The sequence below is a fragment of the Chanodichthys erythropterus genome, chromosome 3 (assembly GCF_024489055.1).
Source record: "Chanodichthys erythropterus isolate Z2021 chromosome 3, ASM2448905v1, whole genome shotgun sequence".
NCBI classification, from domain to species: Eukaryota; Metazoa; Chordata; class Actinopteri; order Cypriniformes; family Xenocyprididae; genus Chanodichthys; species Chanodichthys erythropterus.
Window position 1 is genome coordinate 48,020,425 of NC_090223.1, and position 15,082 is coordinate 48,035,506.

The 15,082-nt window shown below is 37.1% G+C and overlaps 2 protein-coding genes across 4 annotated transcripts in view; both read left to right on the top strand.

Moving 5' to 3' along the window:
* LOC137013011 (epoxide hydrolase 3) overlaps window positions 1-5,488 on the top strand; it is a 6,475-nt gene extending 987 nt beyond the window's left edge. The window contains exons 1-7 of one of the 3 annotated variants that reach the window (XM_067376578.1): window positions 1-170; window positions 755-840; window positions 2,201-2,358; window positions 2,446-2,574; window positions 2,688-2,791; window positions 4,496-4,644; window positions 4,739-5,488. The exon at window positions 1-170 is cut by the window's left edge and continues 423 nt beyond it. In XM_067376578.1, the coding sequence (XP_067232679.1) occupies window positions 1-170; window positions 755-840; window positions 2,201-2,358; window positions 2,446-2,574; window positions 2,688-2,791; window positions 4,496-4,644; window positions 4,739-4,976 (1,034 nt within the window). In that variant the 3' untranslated portion in view covers window positions 4,977-5,488. Of the gene's footprint in view, window positions 275-754; window positions 841-2,200; window positions 2,359-2,445; window positions 2,575-2,687; window positions 2,792-4,495; window positions 4,645-4,738 lie in introns of all 3 variants that reach the window. The other 2 variants (XM_067376586.1, XM_067376570.1) reach the window with 2 other exon arrangements.
* Window positions 5,489-7,555: 2,067 nt separating this feature from the next.
* On the top strand, window positions 7,556-15,082 carry lpar2a (lysophosphatidic acid receptor 2a). Its single transcript, XM_067376597.1, has 3 exons — window positions 7,556-7,802; window positions 8,230-9,128; window positions 14,492-15,082. Exons 2-3 carry the CDS (start codon window positions 8,387-8,389, stop codon window positions 14,824-14,826), a joined length of 1,077 nt encoding a protein of 358 aa, XP_067232698.1. The 5' UTR covers window positions 7,556-7,802; window positions 8,230-8,386; the 3' UTR covers window positions 14,827-15,082.

The following is a 15,082-nucleotide window of genomic DNA, read 5'->3' on the forward strand; positions in this document are numbered from 1 at the left end:
ACATTATTGTGTATGGCACAGCTTGGATCACTGCTTGTTTGGTTTTGATCCGAATTGCCTGGACTGGATTTAGGGATCCATACAGAACTTTTCAATGGACCGTCCGAAAGAAACCCCCAGACTGCCTCCAAGACCCTGCACTTGGTCACCATGCATATCTGAAGGGCAGGGTGAGAGGATTTATCGTGAAAAATATGAATTTATCGGATGCCTTTAAAAACATTTAACAACGTAATATGTAGTACGAGGTCGACAATGTTCTCGAGTTCGAAAGGTGAATGAACGGCTAAATAATGATATCTTGTGTTCTTGCGCCACCTGTGTTTAAAATAGAACATGGCGTTCACGTTCTATTTCACATTCCTTTGTTTTTAATGGAATCACACGTAGCCCCGTGACGTGTGGACAAATGGAATTTATATATAGCCAATCTTTAATTAAATCTCTTTCTTTGACTATATGATGATCTTAATTAAAAAAAAAAAATCTTTCATGAAATCTTGATCTAGGATCGATGAGTATTGAAAATAATGGCCAGGACTATCTATCTATCTATCTATCTATCTATCTATCTATCTATCTATCTATCTATCTATCTATCTATCTGTCTATCTGTCTATCTATCTATCTATCTATCTATCTATCTATCTATCTATCTATCTATCTATCTATCTATCTATCTAATCTTCTTTCTTTCTTTACCAATAATGTAACTTTGTTTTGTGACTTCTTTTTCTTGGTCTTTATGCTTTAGAGCTCAGGCTTGAGGTTCCATTATGTAACTAAAGGAGACCACAGAAAGCCCCTAATGCTGTTTCTTCATGGATTCCCAGAGAACTGGTGACTTCCTCCTTCATTTTCTCTTCTCTTTCTGCAGTAAACAGTTTCATAAAGTGTTTCTGTTTTCTTATAGGTTAAAATATACAGACATTTCAGATAGTTTTATTAATTATTATTTTATTATATTAACATTATATTGTATTTTATATGTAAGCAATAAAGTACAAGAGGCTGTGCTGTATCATGAATAAGTCAGAGTAAGGTCTGCAGCTTCATAATGTTGATAAGTCACGGCTAAAGGGCGTTGTTAGGCACGATGCGAAGCAGAGTACCTACAACGCCCTTCAGCCATGACTTATTCACGATACAGCACTAGCCTCGAGTACCTTATTGCTTTTATAATACGGTTACCACACAATACAAATATTAAAGCCAAAAATATGTACTTTCATGAAGAACTCTTACTAAAGCCTTCCTTCCGCCGGAAAAAATAGTCCCTGACCGTAAACAGCAACAGAAGTTACATTATTAGGCCATTAGATGGCGGCAAAGACTGTCTTTATGAGTGTGTCAGTCAGTAGTGAAGACTTTTATATTGAAAAGACTGAATTGTTGTGAACAAGGAAAAAGACGCAAATGACAAAAGCTTTGACTAGCGACTGTCAGTCACGGGAAAACCCCTGAACTGATAAAAGGACAAGATAATACATCGGACATTTAAACAGATTTTTTATTATGAACATAGGACTGACCTGAAGGAAAATGCTAAATCTGAATGCAGGTAATAAACTCGCTCACTTGATCTCTCTCTCACAATATAATCTAGATAATTCAGTAAGCTTCAACGAACAATATCAATTGAGAACAAACAGTTTAAGTTGCTAAGAGTGGTTGCTAAAGCTGTTGTGTAGTGATACACAGAACCGTTGAGTGAAGCAGTCGTAGCCATGTTTTATCGTGAATAAAGCACAGCTATTGACAAATCAGAATCAAGGACAGGATCTAATCATTTTATATTATTAAATATCAACGACAACAATATTTATTTAAAGCACATTTGGCATATGAAGAAAAAAATATATAAAGCAAGTCAGAGGTTCTATGTATTCTATGTTCTAGTATCAATATGACCTGCAGGTCTTTTTATTTAATTCATTCATTCAATTATTTATTTTTTAAGTTTTCAAGTAACAACAATTAACATTCAATCTATTAACATATACTGAAAGTTGAAATTAACAATTAATAGAACAATCGACTTTGTACGAGGGACATAGAGTATTGACAAAGTAAACAGATAATACATAAAATAAATTACTTAAAAGAATGTTTAAATTGCTTTTTTGTTTCTGTTAAATTTACATAGGGAATCAGCAAAACTTTTAATTTAGAGCAAAACACAATAAAATATGACCTGCAGGTACTCTTGGCGTTACCAATTACATGAATTCAGTCGTCATTACCACACGGTGGCGCTAGATCTGCGTGGCTGTGGAGATTCAGATGCACCCGTCCAGCTGGAGGAATACTCACTGCAGACACTCTTATATGACATCAGAGACGCCATCGATGAATTGGGTAGGCCTACTTACTGACTATATCACAGTGTGAGAAATGACTGCCTTAGACAATAAATGCACTGGAATGACATTTGTTTAATTACAGGTCACACGAGTTGTATATTGGTGGGCCATGACTGGGGTGGGATGCTGGCATGGCATTTTGCTCTGGAGCGGCCAGACATGGTGCAGCTTCTCATCGTCATGAACGCCCCTCATCCTGCCTCATGGCTGGGTAAGAGTGCATATTTCTTCTGTGACCTGCCAGACAGCTCATCGTTTGACTTCTGTTTCTTAACACTGCTCTGATTCTGAACTCAACTTTTTACTTATCTCTGTAAAACCCAGATGCCGTTTTGAGAAGACCCTCTCAGCTGTTGCGCTCAGGACATGCATGTTTCTTTCAGTTACCACTGCTGCCCGAAATAGTTTTGTCTCTTGAAGATTTTAAGGTAGCATGAACACTTTTATCGTTCCACTCTCTATATGCACTCCGACTGTTTAACATTGTGGTGTGGTTTGTTTTCTGTTTTAACACTTTTTTTGTACTATAACAAGAAATACTAACACCAGTTGTGGGTAACTTTCTGTCGTCAGTCTCAAGCCTGTTCCACACTGCAAGCGTGAGCGAGTATTCACACTGGAAGCGTTTGTACAGCGTCACAGCAGCGGCTCGAAGCTGCATATAAAGTGACCATTTCTTGACGAAGACAGCTATACATTTGTTTTTATAAGTTGGTCATTTATAAACTTGATAGTCTTGAAAGTTTGTTAACATGGGGAGGTGTACAACATTCTCATATAGACGTAAATACATAAATAAATAAAAATAAATTAATAAAAGCCTTGTGTCATCAATTACTGTACACGAATGAGGTAAGCTTTGTGTTTTTCATCATCTGACGCGTGCACGTTTACAAGACAGCAAACTCGGCGAAAAAAGCCAGCAAACTCTTGTTTGATTTGGGTATGCTGCAAAATAATGTTTATATATATATATAATCATATTTTCTGGCTAGTTTACTTTAGTTTTTTATAATACACTATACTTTGACCCAAACTGAATAATTAAAAACAAGTTTAAATGGGTAAATCTTCTATAATTATTTCTGATTCTTAATTTTCTTTTCTGTCATACTCAAATTCTTGTTAAAACACATTAGATATGGTTATTCTGTGCATTTTGAACACTCCTGCTGCCTGTCAGCATTCGTTGGTTAACATGCACTCCGAAAATAATACGTGCTGCTCACGCGCCGCTTACGCTTACAGTCTATGTGTGAAACAGGCCTTACAGTTACAGCTCGTTTCTGTCATGTGCAGTGTTGGGGGTAATACATTACAAGTAACGCGAGTTACGTAATCAGATTATTTTTCAAGTAACGATTAAAGAAACACGTTGCTTTTGAATTTACAACAAAATAAATGCATTTTCAGAAATGTAACTCAAGTTACTTTGTCTCTCCTTTTTATTGACTCACACCACATGAACTCATTTTGAGAAAATCGTAAGTGCAGAGGTGTTGTGAGCGCTGTGTAAACATGATGATTGTAGTTCGAGACTAAATGTAAAAATACATTTACTCAACACGCTTGCACAAAAATATTAGTCCTCAAAATGCAAACTCAGAATATTACAGAAACCTGCAATATGTTAAAGACGTAAACTAAAACAAATATACTTCATGTATTTAATCTCCCTTTATTAACCCATGTCTTTGCTGCTGACATTCGATAATACAATTCAGCCATACTAATAAGCAAATATGACTTTAGATAAACATCACATTTGTGTTTCATCTTTTTGTTTTTATTGCTTAAGTATAAATAAATTGTACTGCTTCCTATTATTCTGCATTGTTTTAAAAAAGCTTTGTTTGAGCTGCGCCCTCTACAGTACAGGTCTGAATTTGCATTTCCTTCAGCCTGAGGCTTTTTCTTTTCACTTTTTGGTGTGAAAATGCCTTTACATTTGCCTTGTTATTATAAAAACAAACAAGCAAACCCAGCCCAAGTGAGAAAATGTAATGCAAAAGTAACATAATGCATTACTTTCCATAAAAAGTAACGCATTTAGTTACATTTTAGGGAGTAACTCAATATTGCAAAGCATTACTTTTAAAAGTAACTTTCCCCAACACTGGTCATGTGCATAGTTGGTTCGAAGTCTATTTTGTGGCAAGAATCTGGGCATCAAGAACAAAGACAGAAGGCTGACTGAGTCCCAGCTGGAGGGTTACCTGTACCGGCTGTCCCAGCCCGGAGGTCTCACAGCCCCTCTGAACTATTTCCGCTCTCTTCTCAGGTTTAAAACGCATCACACTTCCTTTTCTACTTCATGGGCTTAAACTGCAGTATATTGCATAAAGTGGTTATTCTATGCACCTCTCTTTCTACAGTAACACTCTGTACAAGCATCAGGAGGTTGGTGTGCCCTGCATGTTAATTTGGGGTGAGGCAGACAATATACTAGTAGAGGGCATGTCCGGTGGAACAAGGCCTTATGTAAGAGGTCCAGTCGTCATTCACACTATTCCCGAATGCAGCCACTGGGTTCAGCAGGATCAACCTGAGATAGTCAACAAACTCATATGGGACTTTGTTCTGGATAAAGACATCATAAAACACAATCATTGATTGCTTCTGGTTCATTTGGTGCGAAGATTTTTTTTTTAGATACTGGCTCCAGCAAGGTTTCGGATTTTCATAACTACTTGCCTTTAGTCTGATTTGTCTTATATTAAAAACAAGCAAAAATAAAACCTGATTGGATTAAGATCTGTTCAGTACACTGTTTCACAAAGTCGAGGGAGAACATTTATCTTGTACAATTTGTTATCTCAGTAAATATTTGAAACTATTGTTCTAAAGGTTTAAGCTTTTACACATTTGTTCCTTGGTAATGCTTTTATGAGATCTTCAGTTCAAGACTGTTTAACTGAAAATCATAACATAATTATCAAAAATGTGTAGCCTGTCACTTATTACAATCTGTTTAATTTAGTGTGACAAAATTCTGTATAACTACATCAAAATGTCTGATATGTTTGTTCCATTTTTTTTGGGCTTTGTATTCCTGTGAGTATTGGATGGCTTTTAACTGCTTAATGTGTTGAATTATCCCAGCATTAGTGACAACAATAAACAAATTCTCATAGAGAAAAGCCCAGATTCTTGAGGATGATGCAAACTGAACTTATGATTATGATACATCACAGTTAAAAGTAGAAACCTTTGTTACACAATGCAGTTAGAATTCTTTCGAGACCCTTTTAGTCTGTCATTTATTTCTATTAATAGCTCAAACTTCAAGTCTATTTCACACATAAAATATTACTTTGGAAGTCATTGAATATAGTTCATGGGTCATACAGACTACTTTTGTAATAGTTTTATGGTACTTATATGATACTTAATGGTTTTATTATGATTTTGGAGCCAGACAGTCTGAGCAGGACATTCTGCTTAATTTATCTTTTTGTTTTATATTGTTTTGTGTAAAAAAAAAAAAAAAAAAAATTCTAAATGAAAATACATTTTGTTGCAAACTCTTTAACAAGTCCTAGCCGCAATCACCATTTTTAATTAAAATTCTTTGCCGCTTTCGTTTTGAGTTCACCTCATATGGCAAGCTATATACCACTTTCTTTACAAGTTTTTCTCCAAATAAAAAAACACACAAAAACATGGTTATTAGTTAAACCAGTTACCACAAATTAAACATGCTTTTGCTACAGGAACCATAATTTAACCATGGTATTTATGGTAAAAAAAAAAAAAAAAAAAGTGTGGTTATACAAATGTAATCAATCCCCCCAAAAAACACTTTACTACACATGTACTATAATAAAACCATTGTTAATTCCCATAAGGGTTATTCCTAAATACCATGTTTTTTAATGTTATTAGAATTAGATTAGTGATGAAAAGTATCCTATCTGTTAAATCAGTCACTATCTAAATACATATAAGTAACATTTAGTTTTTACTGGTAGCAAGTTGTGAATTTTTGCTATTGAATTCTACGAGGATCTGTGGATCAGATATCAACTATTCATTTTTGACAACATATTCAAATTGATGCTGGTATTTAATCTGTTTTGTACCAGGAACTTTTCATTAGGAGACCTAATGAAATTTCCATGTTGTTTCTAGTGACTTTTTTTTTTTTATCTGTCTTAAAGGGTTAGTTCACCCAAAAATGAAAATAATGTAATTAATTCCTCACCCTCATGCCGTTCCACACCCGTAAGACCTTCATTCATCTTCGGAACACAAATTAAGATTTTTTTTTTTGGATGAAATCCGATGGCTCTGTGAGGCCTCCATAGGGAGCAATGACATTTCCTCTCTCAAGATCCAATAATGTAATAAAAACATGTTTAAATCAGTTCATGTGAGTACAGTGGTTCAATATTAATATTATAAATCGACGAGAATATTTTTGGTGCGCCAAAAACAACAACAAAATAACGACTTATATAGTGATGGCCGATTTCAAAACAGTGCTTCAGGAAGCTTCAGAGCGTTATGAATCTTTTGTGTTGAATCTGCAGTTCGGAGCGCCAAAGTCACGTGATTTCAGCAGTTTGGCGGTTTGACACGCGGTTTGACACATCTGAATCATGATTCGATACACTGATTCATTTATGCTCCGAAGCTTCCTAAAGCAGTGTTTTGAAATCGGCCATTACTAAATAAGTCGTAATTTTGTTTTTTTGGCGCACCAAAAATATTCTCGTCGCTTTATAATATTAATATTGAACCACTGTATACTCACATGAACTGATTTAAACATGTTTTTAGTACATTAATGGATCTTGAGAGAGGAAATGTCATTGCTCCCTATGGAGGCCTCACAGAGCCATGGGATTTCAACTAAAATATCTTAATTTGTGTTCTGAAGATGAACGAAAGTCTTACGGGTGTGGAACGGCATGAGGATAAGTAATAAATGACAGAATTTTATTTTTTGGGTGAACTAACCCTTTAATGTCTACTTTATAATTTAATTAAACTGGTAAACGTTAATACTGACGCTCTAAGTATTGTAATAGTTATAACTAAATAAGTACTATCTAACGAAACTAACATGAAATCAAGTAAAGTCACTACTGGATTACGGAATAAATATAAAAACGGCTTGCCATACATCTGTGCCAGAGATTCTGGGAAACGATATAAAATATCCACTTTGTAAAGCTGTCATCAGACGTTTTAAACAACAGTGTCGTGTTCATTGGATCTTCAGGCAGTGGTTTCATCAAATCAGGTTTCAGGGAGGTGGGATCATCGGATCTCGGCCGATCTCAGTTGCTCTTCACGCGTTTATTTCTCCTCGAGCTCCGCCAGATGAGCGTTTCCGGCGAGCTCCCGAGTGCCAAGAAACATCGACACACGGCCAGCTCTGTCTGAGCTGCTGTTATGTGTGTTTTCTTTGCTTCCTCTGAAACTCTGGCAACGGTAAGTGTGTTTTCTAGTGTCATTTTAGAAGAAAGTAGCAGTTGTTTTTGTGTTGACCACCGAGCCAAACTGTAACACTGCAGGGGCTAATAAATTCCGTGTGTTTTTCTGCACTACATTTGTTGCGTCCAGGTTTCATTGAGCATTTCATTAACCACAACTAGTTTTATTTCTCGTTCTGTTAAGGTTACTTCTCAAAACGTGTATGTTCAATAATAAACTGTACAGCTGAGATTGTAATGGGGCAAAAACATCATTCCTCCGTTTTACTTTGCGTTCAGTTTTTAATATGCCTTGAAATCAATGTGTCTAATGAAGACTAGGTAGTATCGTTTCCTCTGCACTCTTGTTAAAGATTAACTTCTTCACTTGTCTTGGACTTGTATGGACAAATAATGCTGTTGTCATCATGCTTCCTGTGTTTTAGGGTTGGAAAACAATAAAAGACACACCTTGTAAGCAGCAACATTGGGACATATTTTGATAAGCATTTCCAATGGTGGCTGATAGCATCATTAGGATTACAGCATATGGGAAAACTGGCAACAACTGAACAGCTCAAGTGATTTACATGAACGTCTATAATGATGTTATTCAATAGCTGTGAGGCTTATAACTATTCAGTGCCGTACTTCTACAACAAGACTGGCAAGTACATCAGCCCTCAATGGCGCACACACGACTATGTGGTGGTCGGTCTCGGGCTCCCGATTTGTGTCTTGATTATTCTGGCGAATATGTTGGTCATAGCGGCCATCATCATCAACCGACAGTTCCACTTTCCCATTTATTACTTACTTGGGAACATGGCAGCTGCGGACCTCTTCGCCGGCATGTCGTATCTCTTCCTCGTGTTCCACACAGGGCCGTGGACCATCAATTTGAGTATGGAACAGTGGTTCGTCCGAGGAGCTTTGATCAATATGAGCCTGACCGCCTCTGTGGTCAACCTGCTGGCGGTGGCAGTGGAGCGCCATCAGACAATCTTCACCATGCAGCTGCACAGCACCATGACCAAGTGGCGTGTGGTGATGCTGATAGTTTTTATTTGGTTGGTGGCCGTCGTCATGGGTCTGGTGCCCACCATGGGCTGGAACTGTGTTTGTGACACGACAACCTGCTGCATGGTGGCGCCGCTGTATTCCCGCAGCTTCCTAGTGTTCTGGGCCATCCTCAACCTCCTGGCCTTTTTCATCATGGTGGCCGTCTACACGCACATCTTCATCTACGTTCGCCGCCGGAGTCGACTGATGTCCCCTCACACGGATCAGCCCTCGCACAATCAGACTGTTATCAGCCTCATGAAGACCATGTCCATGATTCTGGGTAAGGCCTTGACTCTTATGTAGACTTTGTGAGATTACTCCGTCTGAGTGAAATCATTTATTTAGCCCTTTTCGGAAATGAAGATGCCTTTTTTGTATCTCCAACTGTATAGAGAAGTACTGTTATCTTGTTTGTTTTAGGGGGAAAAACAAGTCTGTCAACCCAAAAACAAGTTTACCAAACCGGTTTTGCACAGATTTGCTTGTCAAGCGCTTGCTTGTTTTGCACCTTAACCAGGAATCAGTTGTTTAAGTTACCCTAAGGCTGTGGGTTGAGATTTCTGAGCACATGGTACTTTTGAGTAAATGTTCATAAAAGCAAATGCAATTCATGCATTCTACTTTAGTAGTGATTGACTACTTTAATTAAACTTTTTATTACAAGAAAAGATTAGTTAAGGTTGTAAAACATAATGTGGTCATATTTATTTATTAATCTTTTTTTTATTTTTATTTTATTTGTATAAAACATTTTGTATACAAAAATATTTTTCATATTTTAGTCATTTTAAAATGTTGTCACTATTGATACAATAAGATTTAAAGGGTTAGTTCACCCAAAAATGAAAATTATTCTATGATATACTCACCCTAAAGCCATTCTAGGTGTTTCTGACTATCATCTTTCAGACAAACACAATCGGAGATATACTCAAAAATATCCTTAGTCCTCCAAGGTTTATAATGGTTGTGAATGGGTGCCCAAATTCTGAAGACAGGAAAAATGCAGCCATCCATTAAAAAAAAAAAATGAATCCATTTGACTCCAGTGGGTTAATAAAGGACTTCTGAAGCGAATCGATGCGTTTGTGTAAAATAAGTATCCTTATTTAAAACTTAGAGTAAAATAACAAACTTCCTGCGTGACCGCAATACTCATTTGACAAATGTCCAAAAAGCATTAACTTCCGCAACATAGTACGCAACACCATGACGTAGTGTAGAACATCATGGCAAGTTATAAAAGGGATACTCATTTTACACAAACACATCGATTCACTTCAGAAGGCCTTTATTAGAATTTGGGCTACCATACACAACTATGATAAACCTTGGAGGACTAAGGATATTTTTAAATATTACTCTGATTGGGTTTGTCTGAAAGAAGACAGTCCTATACAGTTAGGATGGCTTGAGGGTGAGTGAACATGTAGTAATTTTCATTTTTGGGTAAACTATCCCTTTCATTTGTTAACATGAGTTAATGCATTAGGTATCGAACTTACAATGAAATTGTACAGCATTTATTAATCTTGGTTAATGTTAATTTCTAAAATTTTTTTTTGTTGCATAAATTAAGTCATTTTTTTCTAATTAGTGGTTAGTTACACACACAGGGTCTCATTCATGAAACATTCGTAAATATACGTACGAGTAAATATGTGAGTGATTTGCACGTAAAGAGACCTTCCCAAAAACTCTTCTCCTGATTCACAAATACTTCGTAAACGTCAGAAGTGATAGAGAAATGTGTGTGTGTTAATGAATTCCAATCAGTCGTAAATGGGACGCGCGTGCACGTTCATTCTCAATTACCATAAATCCCGCCCATTAAATCCGACTGACAACTATATATGGGCATCATATTATGACACCAAACAAAGGATTTTGTCCATTTTATAGGAAACAATTTCCATAACAATTAAGGGGCCATTAGTTTGCCCAGCCCTATTGAAATCAATTAATAATTTGATTAAAGTGCTCCGTTTGCAGATGCTATTACTGGCTCTCACAATAAAAGTAAAAAGAAAAAACGTATGTAATTACTATATATAATATTTTTTCAAAATGCTGTAAATATGTACCTTAAGGTGAATTAAAATGCAGCCTTATTAATGAGCAAAACGTTCGGATGTTAAACGCACTATTTACGCGTGGCTGGGAGCAAGTGTAGATTTCTTTCGTACCGACTAACATTTGGAAAATACGAACATTTTAATGAATCCGAAAATTTACTCCAGAACCACTTTACATACGATTTACACAATTCATTCTGCTCGTGTTTCATGAATGAGACCCACAGAGTGTTGGGGGTAACGCATTACAAATAATGCAAGTTACGTAATCAGATTACTTTTTTCAAGTAACCAGTAAAGTAACACATTACTGTTAAGTTTACAACAAAATATCTGCTTTGTTTTTCCATTTATTGACTGACGGCTCTCCGGACCCTATGTTTAGAGATATCAAGAGTGCAGAGGCGCTGAGTAAACATGATGGTTATTCTAGACTAAATGTGAACATGCATTTATGCTGCCCTCACGTGCTATCGGAAAGTTGGTAATTCCCACTTCTTAAGTCGTGATTACGAGCTCATCATTCAAGTTTCCAAACGGGAGGGCGTTCATGTGCAATTTTTACTTAGGAAACTCGTATTTACGATAATTCAGAGAGCACGAAATGGCAGCTTTACTTCTCCTGTATCCTATTCTTCTGTGTATTCCAGAATAGCAGCACAGCTGAATGGTTTGTTTGAGCTGCGCCCTCTACTGTACAGGCATGAATTTGCATTTCCTTCAGCCTGAGGCTTATTTATTTCACTTTTGTTGTCAAAGGGCCTTTACATTTGCCAAAAACAGAACTTTTTTTATTATAAAAACAAACAAACAAACAGCCCAGATGAGAAAAGGTATTGCAAAAGTAACATATTACTTTCCATAAATGTAACTAACAGTTACTTTTTTTTACGGAGTAACATAAAATTGTAATATTGCATTACTTTTTAAAGTTATTTCCCCAAATACTCTAATTTCCCTGATTTAAAAAAAAAAAATGAATAGGCTTTCAGTCGAGGGAACCCGTGCGCTGCTAACTTCCGGGTTGGCCTACAAAAACGCGTCATCCCTGGGGCACTCAATAGAGTGCCCCAGGGATGACGCGTTTTTGTAGGCAAAACCCGGAAGTGAGTTAGCATTTTAGGACTTCCGGTTCCAACGCCGTAAAGTCTATGGGTTTTTTTGAATGGGTTTTTGCTAAATCGCCTGAAATAAGGTCTGTGGTTAACAAAGCCTCTAAATACTGTCACGTTTTGATCTATGACATAAAACACACCAGTTATAACCCGCTTGTGATTTTTTAAAGTTTTACTGTGTCTTCAAATCGGCGGTTGCTAACAAATTGCTAAAAGGGACTACTTCCTTTGGCGGGGACTTCAGACGTCATCATTAAAAACGGGACATTTGGACAGCATTTCTCATGAAAAAGAGGAAAAGTATTTATACACAGCGCAGATCATAATCAGTGAGCGTGTTTTTAAATAGAGTTGTTTTCTAAATAAAGTTTGAGGACGCTTGTTGGTGACGACGTTGATCCGCGACCATGGTGTGCTGTAGTCCGTTTATAGCCTACTGTTAGCCTTTTATATCTGACGACTTTATTTAGGCTTCAAAATGTATAAATGTTGTGTTAACTTGTAAAGATTATCTTGATAGACAAAACGTGTAAGTGTACCCTTTGTTAAACACAGAGCTTGCGATTTTCCAAAAGTCTATGGGAAAAATGCATAGGCTTTCAGTCGAGGGAACCCGTGCGCTACTAACGTCCGGGTTGGCCTACAAAAACGCGTCATCCCTGGGGCACTCTATTGCAGCTTTCAAGAACCGCCCAAGAAGACATTTGACTGACATGTAACGCAACCAATCACAGTTCGTTTTGTTCTGTGTCATGTTTAGGGGCGTGAAAATGTAAAGTCGATGTCCCTACAATAACAGACCGTGCATCTAATAAATTATTAATTCAAGAACGCTGTGAAAGTTTATTGCAACAATGGAGCCACGAACTTCACATTCTTTCAAAAATCCAGCGTTTAGTTGATCCTGGTAAGCGCTTGTTATCACAGTTGTAAACACGACAGCGTTCTTGTTCTATGAGGGGAATTGGCGTCACAGCATTAGTTTCATAGACTGTAAAAAAAAAAAAATGCAAAAATGAGGCCGCCGCCATCTTAGCAGCGCATCACCACAAGTTACTCTCGGATAACTGAAAATGGCCAAAGAAGCAGGACGTGGTTGGAACTGAGGTGCCTGGTTGCTGAAACCACACACACCTACGTGATCATGTTAGCAGGCAAAAGAGCCATCTATCTATCTTAGATACTATCTAAAATATTAATAAAGATAAAGTTATATCTATAGGTTTACTGTCAATCTACGGTGTCGTTTTAACGATTTAGATGCTCCAGCAACAGTAATTGTAATTTGTGTCGGGTGTGCAAATGACAGCATGCAAAATCAAAACAGGACTCCATACCTTTATAATGAAATCGCGATCACGAGATGAATCCAATCCGTGGCACTTGGGTAAAATGTCCATGAGTGTCCATTGAAAAACAGTACTTTTTGTCCACAAAACCGTTAAATCCATGAAATATTTGTTATTTAAAATTAAATTTAATTTAATTAAAATTGTATAAAATAATCCCCAAAAAAACCCCAAACATGGCTGAGATGCCAAATTCAGCGATTGGAATTAGCTGAGGTAGTGTGATGGCTCATAGACGGCCACACAATCCACCTGTCAATCAAGTGACCACAATTAATCTTAATTATGCCGAATTTTAAGGCTTAATATAATTTAAATGGATGAGTAATAAAAAAAATTCACCCCACTCAGAGTCATGTAGGGCAAAATTTGCAGTATAGACCAAAACCACAATTTGTAAAGTAAACATTTGCTTTTTTTCTGCTGTAAAGCTGCCCATTTTAACATGTGTGTCAATAAGATACTGCGCTCTTTTTGAGCCCTAGCGGCCAGTCAATGAATTGCAGTTTAAGTCACTAGTATTGGCTTCAAGATAAACTAGGGGAGGTTGCCGCTTGATTAGTTTCCAGGCAGACCTTTAAAAAAGGCAACAACATGTCTCCTTGACATCCTGTGGAATTTAACCAACCGGATGACGATTTCAAAACTCCTGAAGTGTTTCTAGTGAAGTGTGCCTTATGCATCAGACGTTCAGCCTACGCTCCGTGGGCGTGACATCTGAGGCTGAGACAGACCCCAAACGTTTGAACGAATGAAATGCTGGCAAAAATATTGGTCATCGTTAGTTTGTGACACCTAATGCATTAACAAATTTACCTTATTGCAAGTTATTACTGTTAATTTTTACATTACATGAGTTATTAAACTGAATCTGCATTGAAAACTGCGTGAACCTCACTCACATGTGAAAATTGCACCTTTTATGTTGTGTAATCTTATCGCCCACAAATGTTAATTGCTCGCGGTACGATTCAGCATTTACTGGATAAAGCGTTTCGCAAGATGATTCATTTCTTTTGCATGCTTCAGTGGTTTTTAACTTGTAAGTCACACTGTACGTTTGCACTCACCAACACTTTCTTTTGTGATCTTATTTCTCTGCAGGCGCCTTTGTGATCTGTTGGACGCCGGGTCTGGTGATTCTCTTACTGGATGGTCTGAGTTGCAATGAATGTGAGGTTCTTAAATATGAAAAGTACTGCCTGGTTCTGGCTGAGTGTAACTCTCTGGTGAACCCTATCATCTACTCGTTTCGGGACAAGGACATGAGGAACACCTACAAACGCATTCTCTGCTTCCCTTGGAGAAGAATGCACCAGCATGAGGGGCCTTCTGGCATCCGCTTTGAGTCTGTGAAAACAGGGTCACCCCCTGAGAAAAACAGCTATAACTCCACCAGTTTAGAGCCCATTTCTCCACAAAGCCTATTGTCTTCATAGAAAAAGAAGTTCTCTTTGTAAATAAATGACTTTGTATTTGCTAAATGAAATGATCACAGCTTGTACAAAAAGTAAATACTTCATTTTTGATAGCTTGTTTTGGTATGTGTTTTTGTCTCTCTCTGACAATAGACGTATTAAGGGTCTTTTGTGTCAGTTAGTTGCTGTGCTGCCCACAGGAAGTTTTTGTTCTCCCAAAGCACAATCATTAATATTCATAAAAAGGCCCATTTTGGCTCATTCTGTCTGGTTGGGA

Coding starts and splice junctions, on each gene's coding strand:
- lpar2a (XM_067376597.1), top strand. CDS start 8,387: ATGATGTTATTCAATAGCTGTGAGGCTTATAACTATTCAGTGCCGTAC. Junction 9,129..14,491: donor GACCATGTCCATGATTCTGG/GTAAGGCCTTGA, acceptor ATTTCTCTGCAG/GCGCCTTTGTGATCTGTTGG.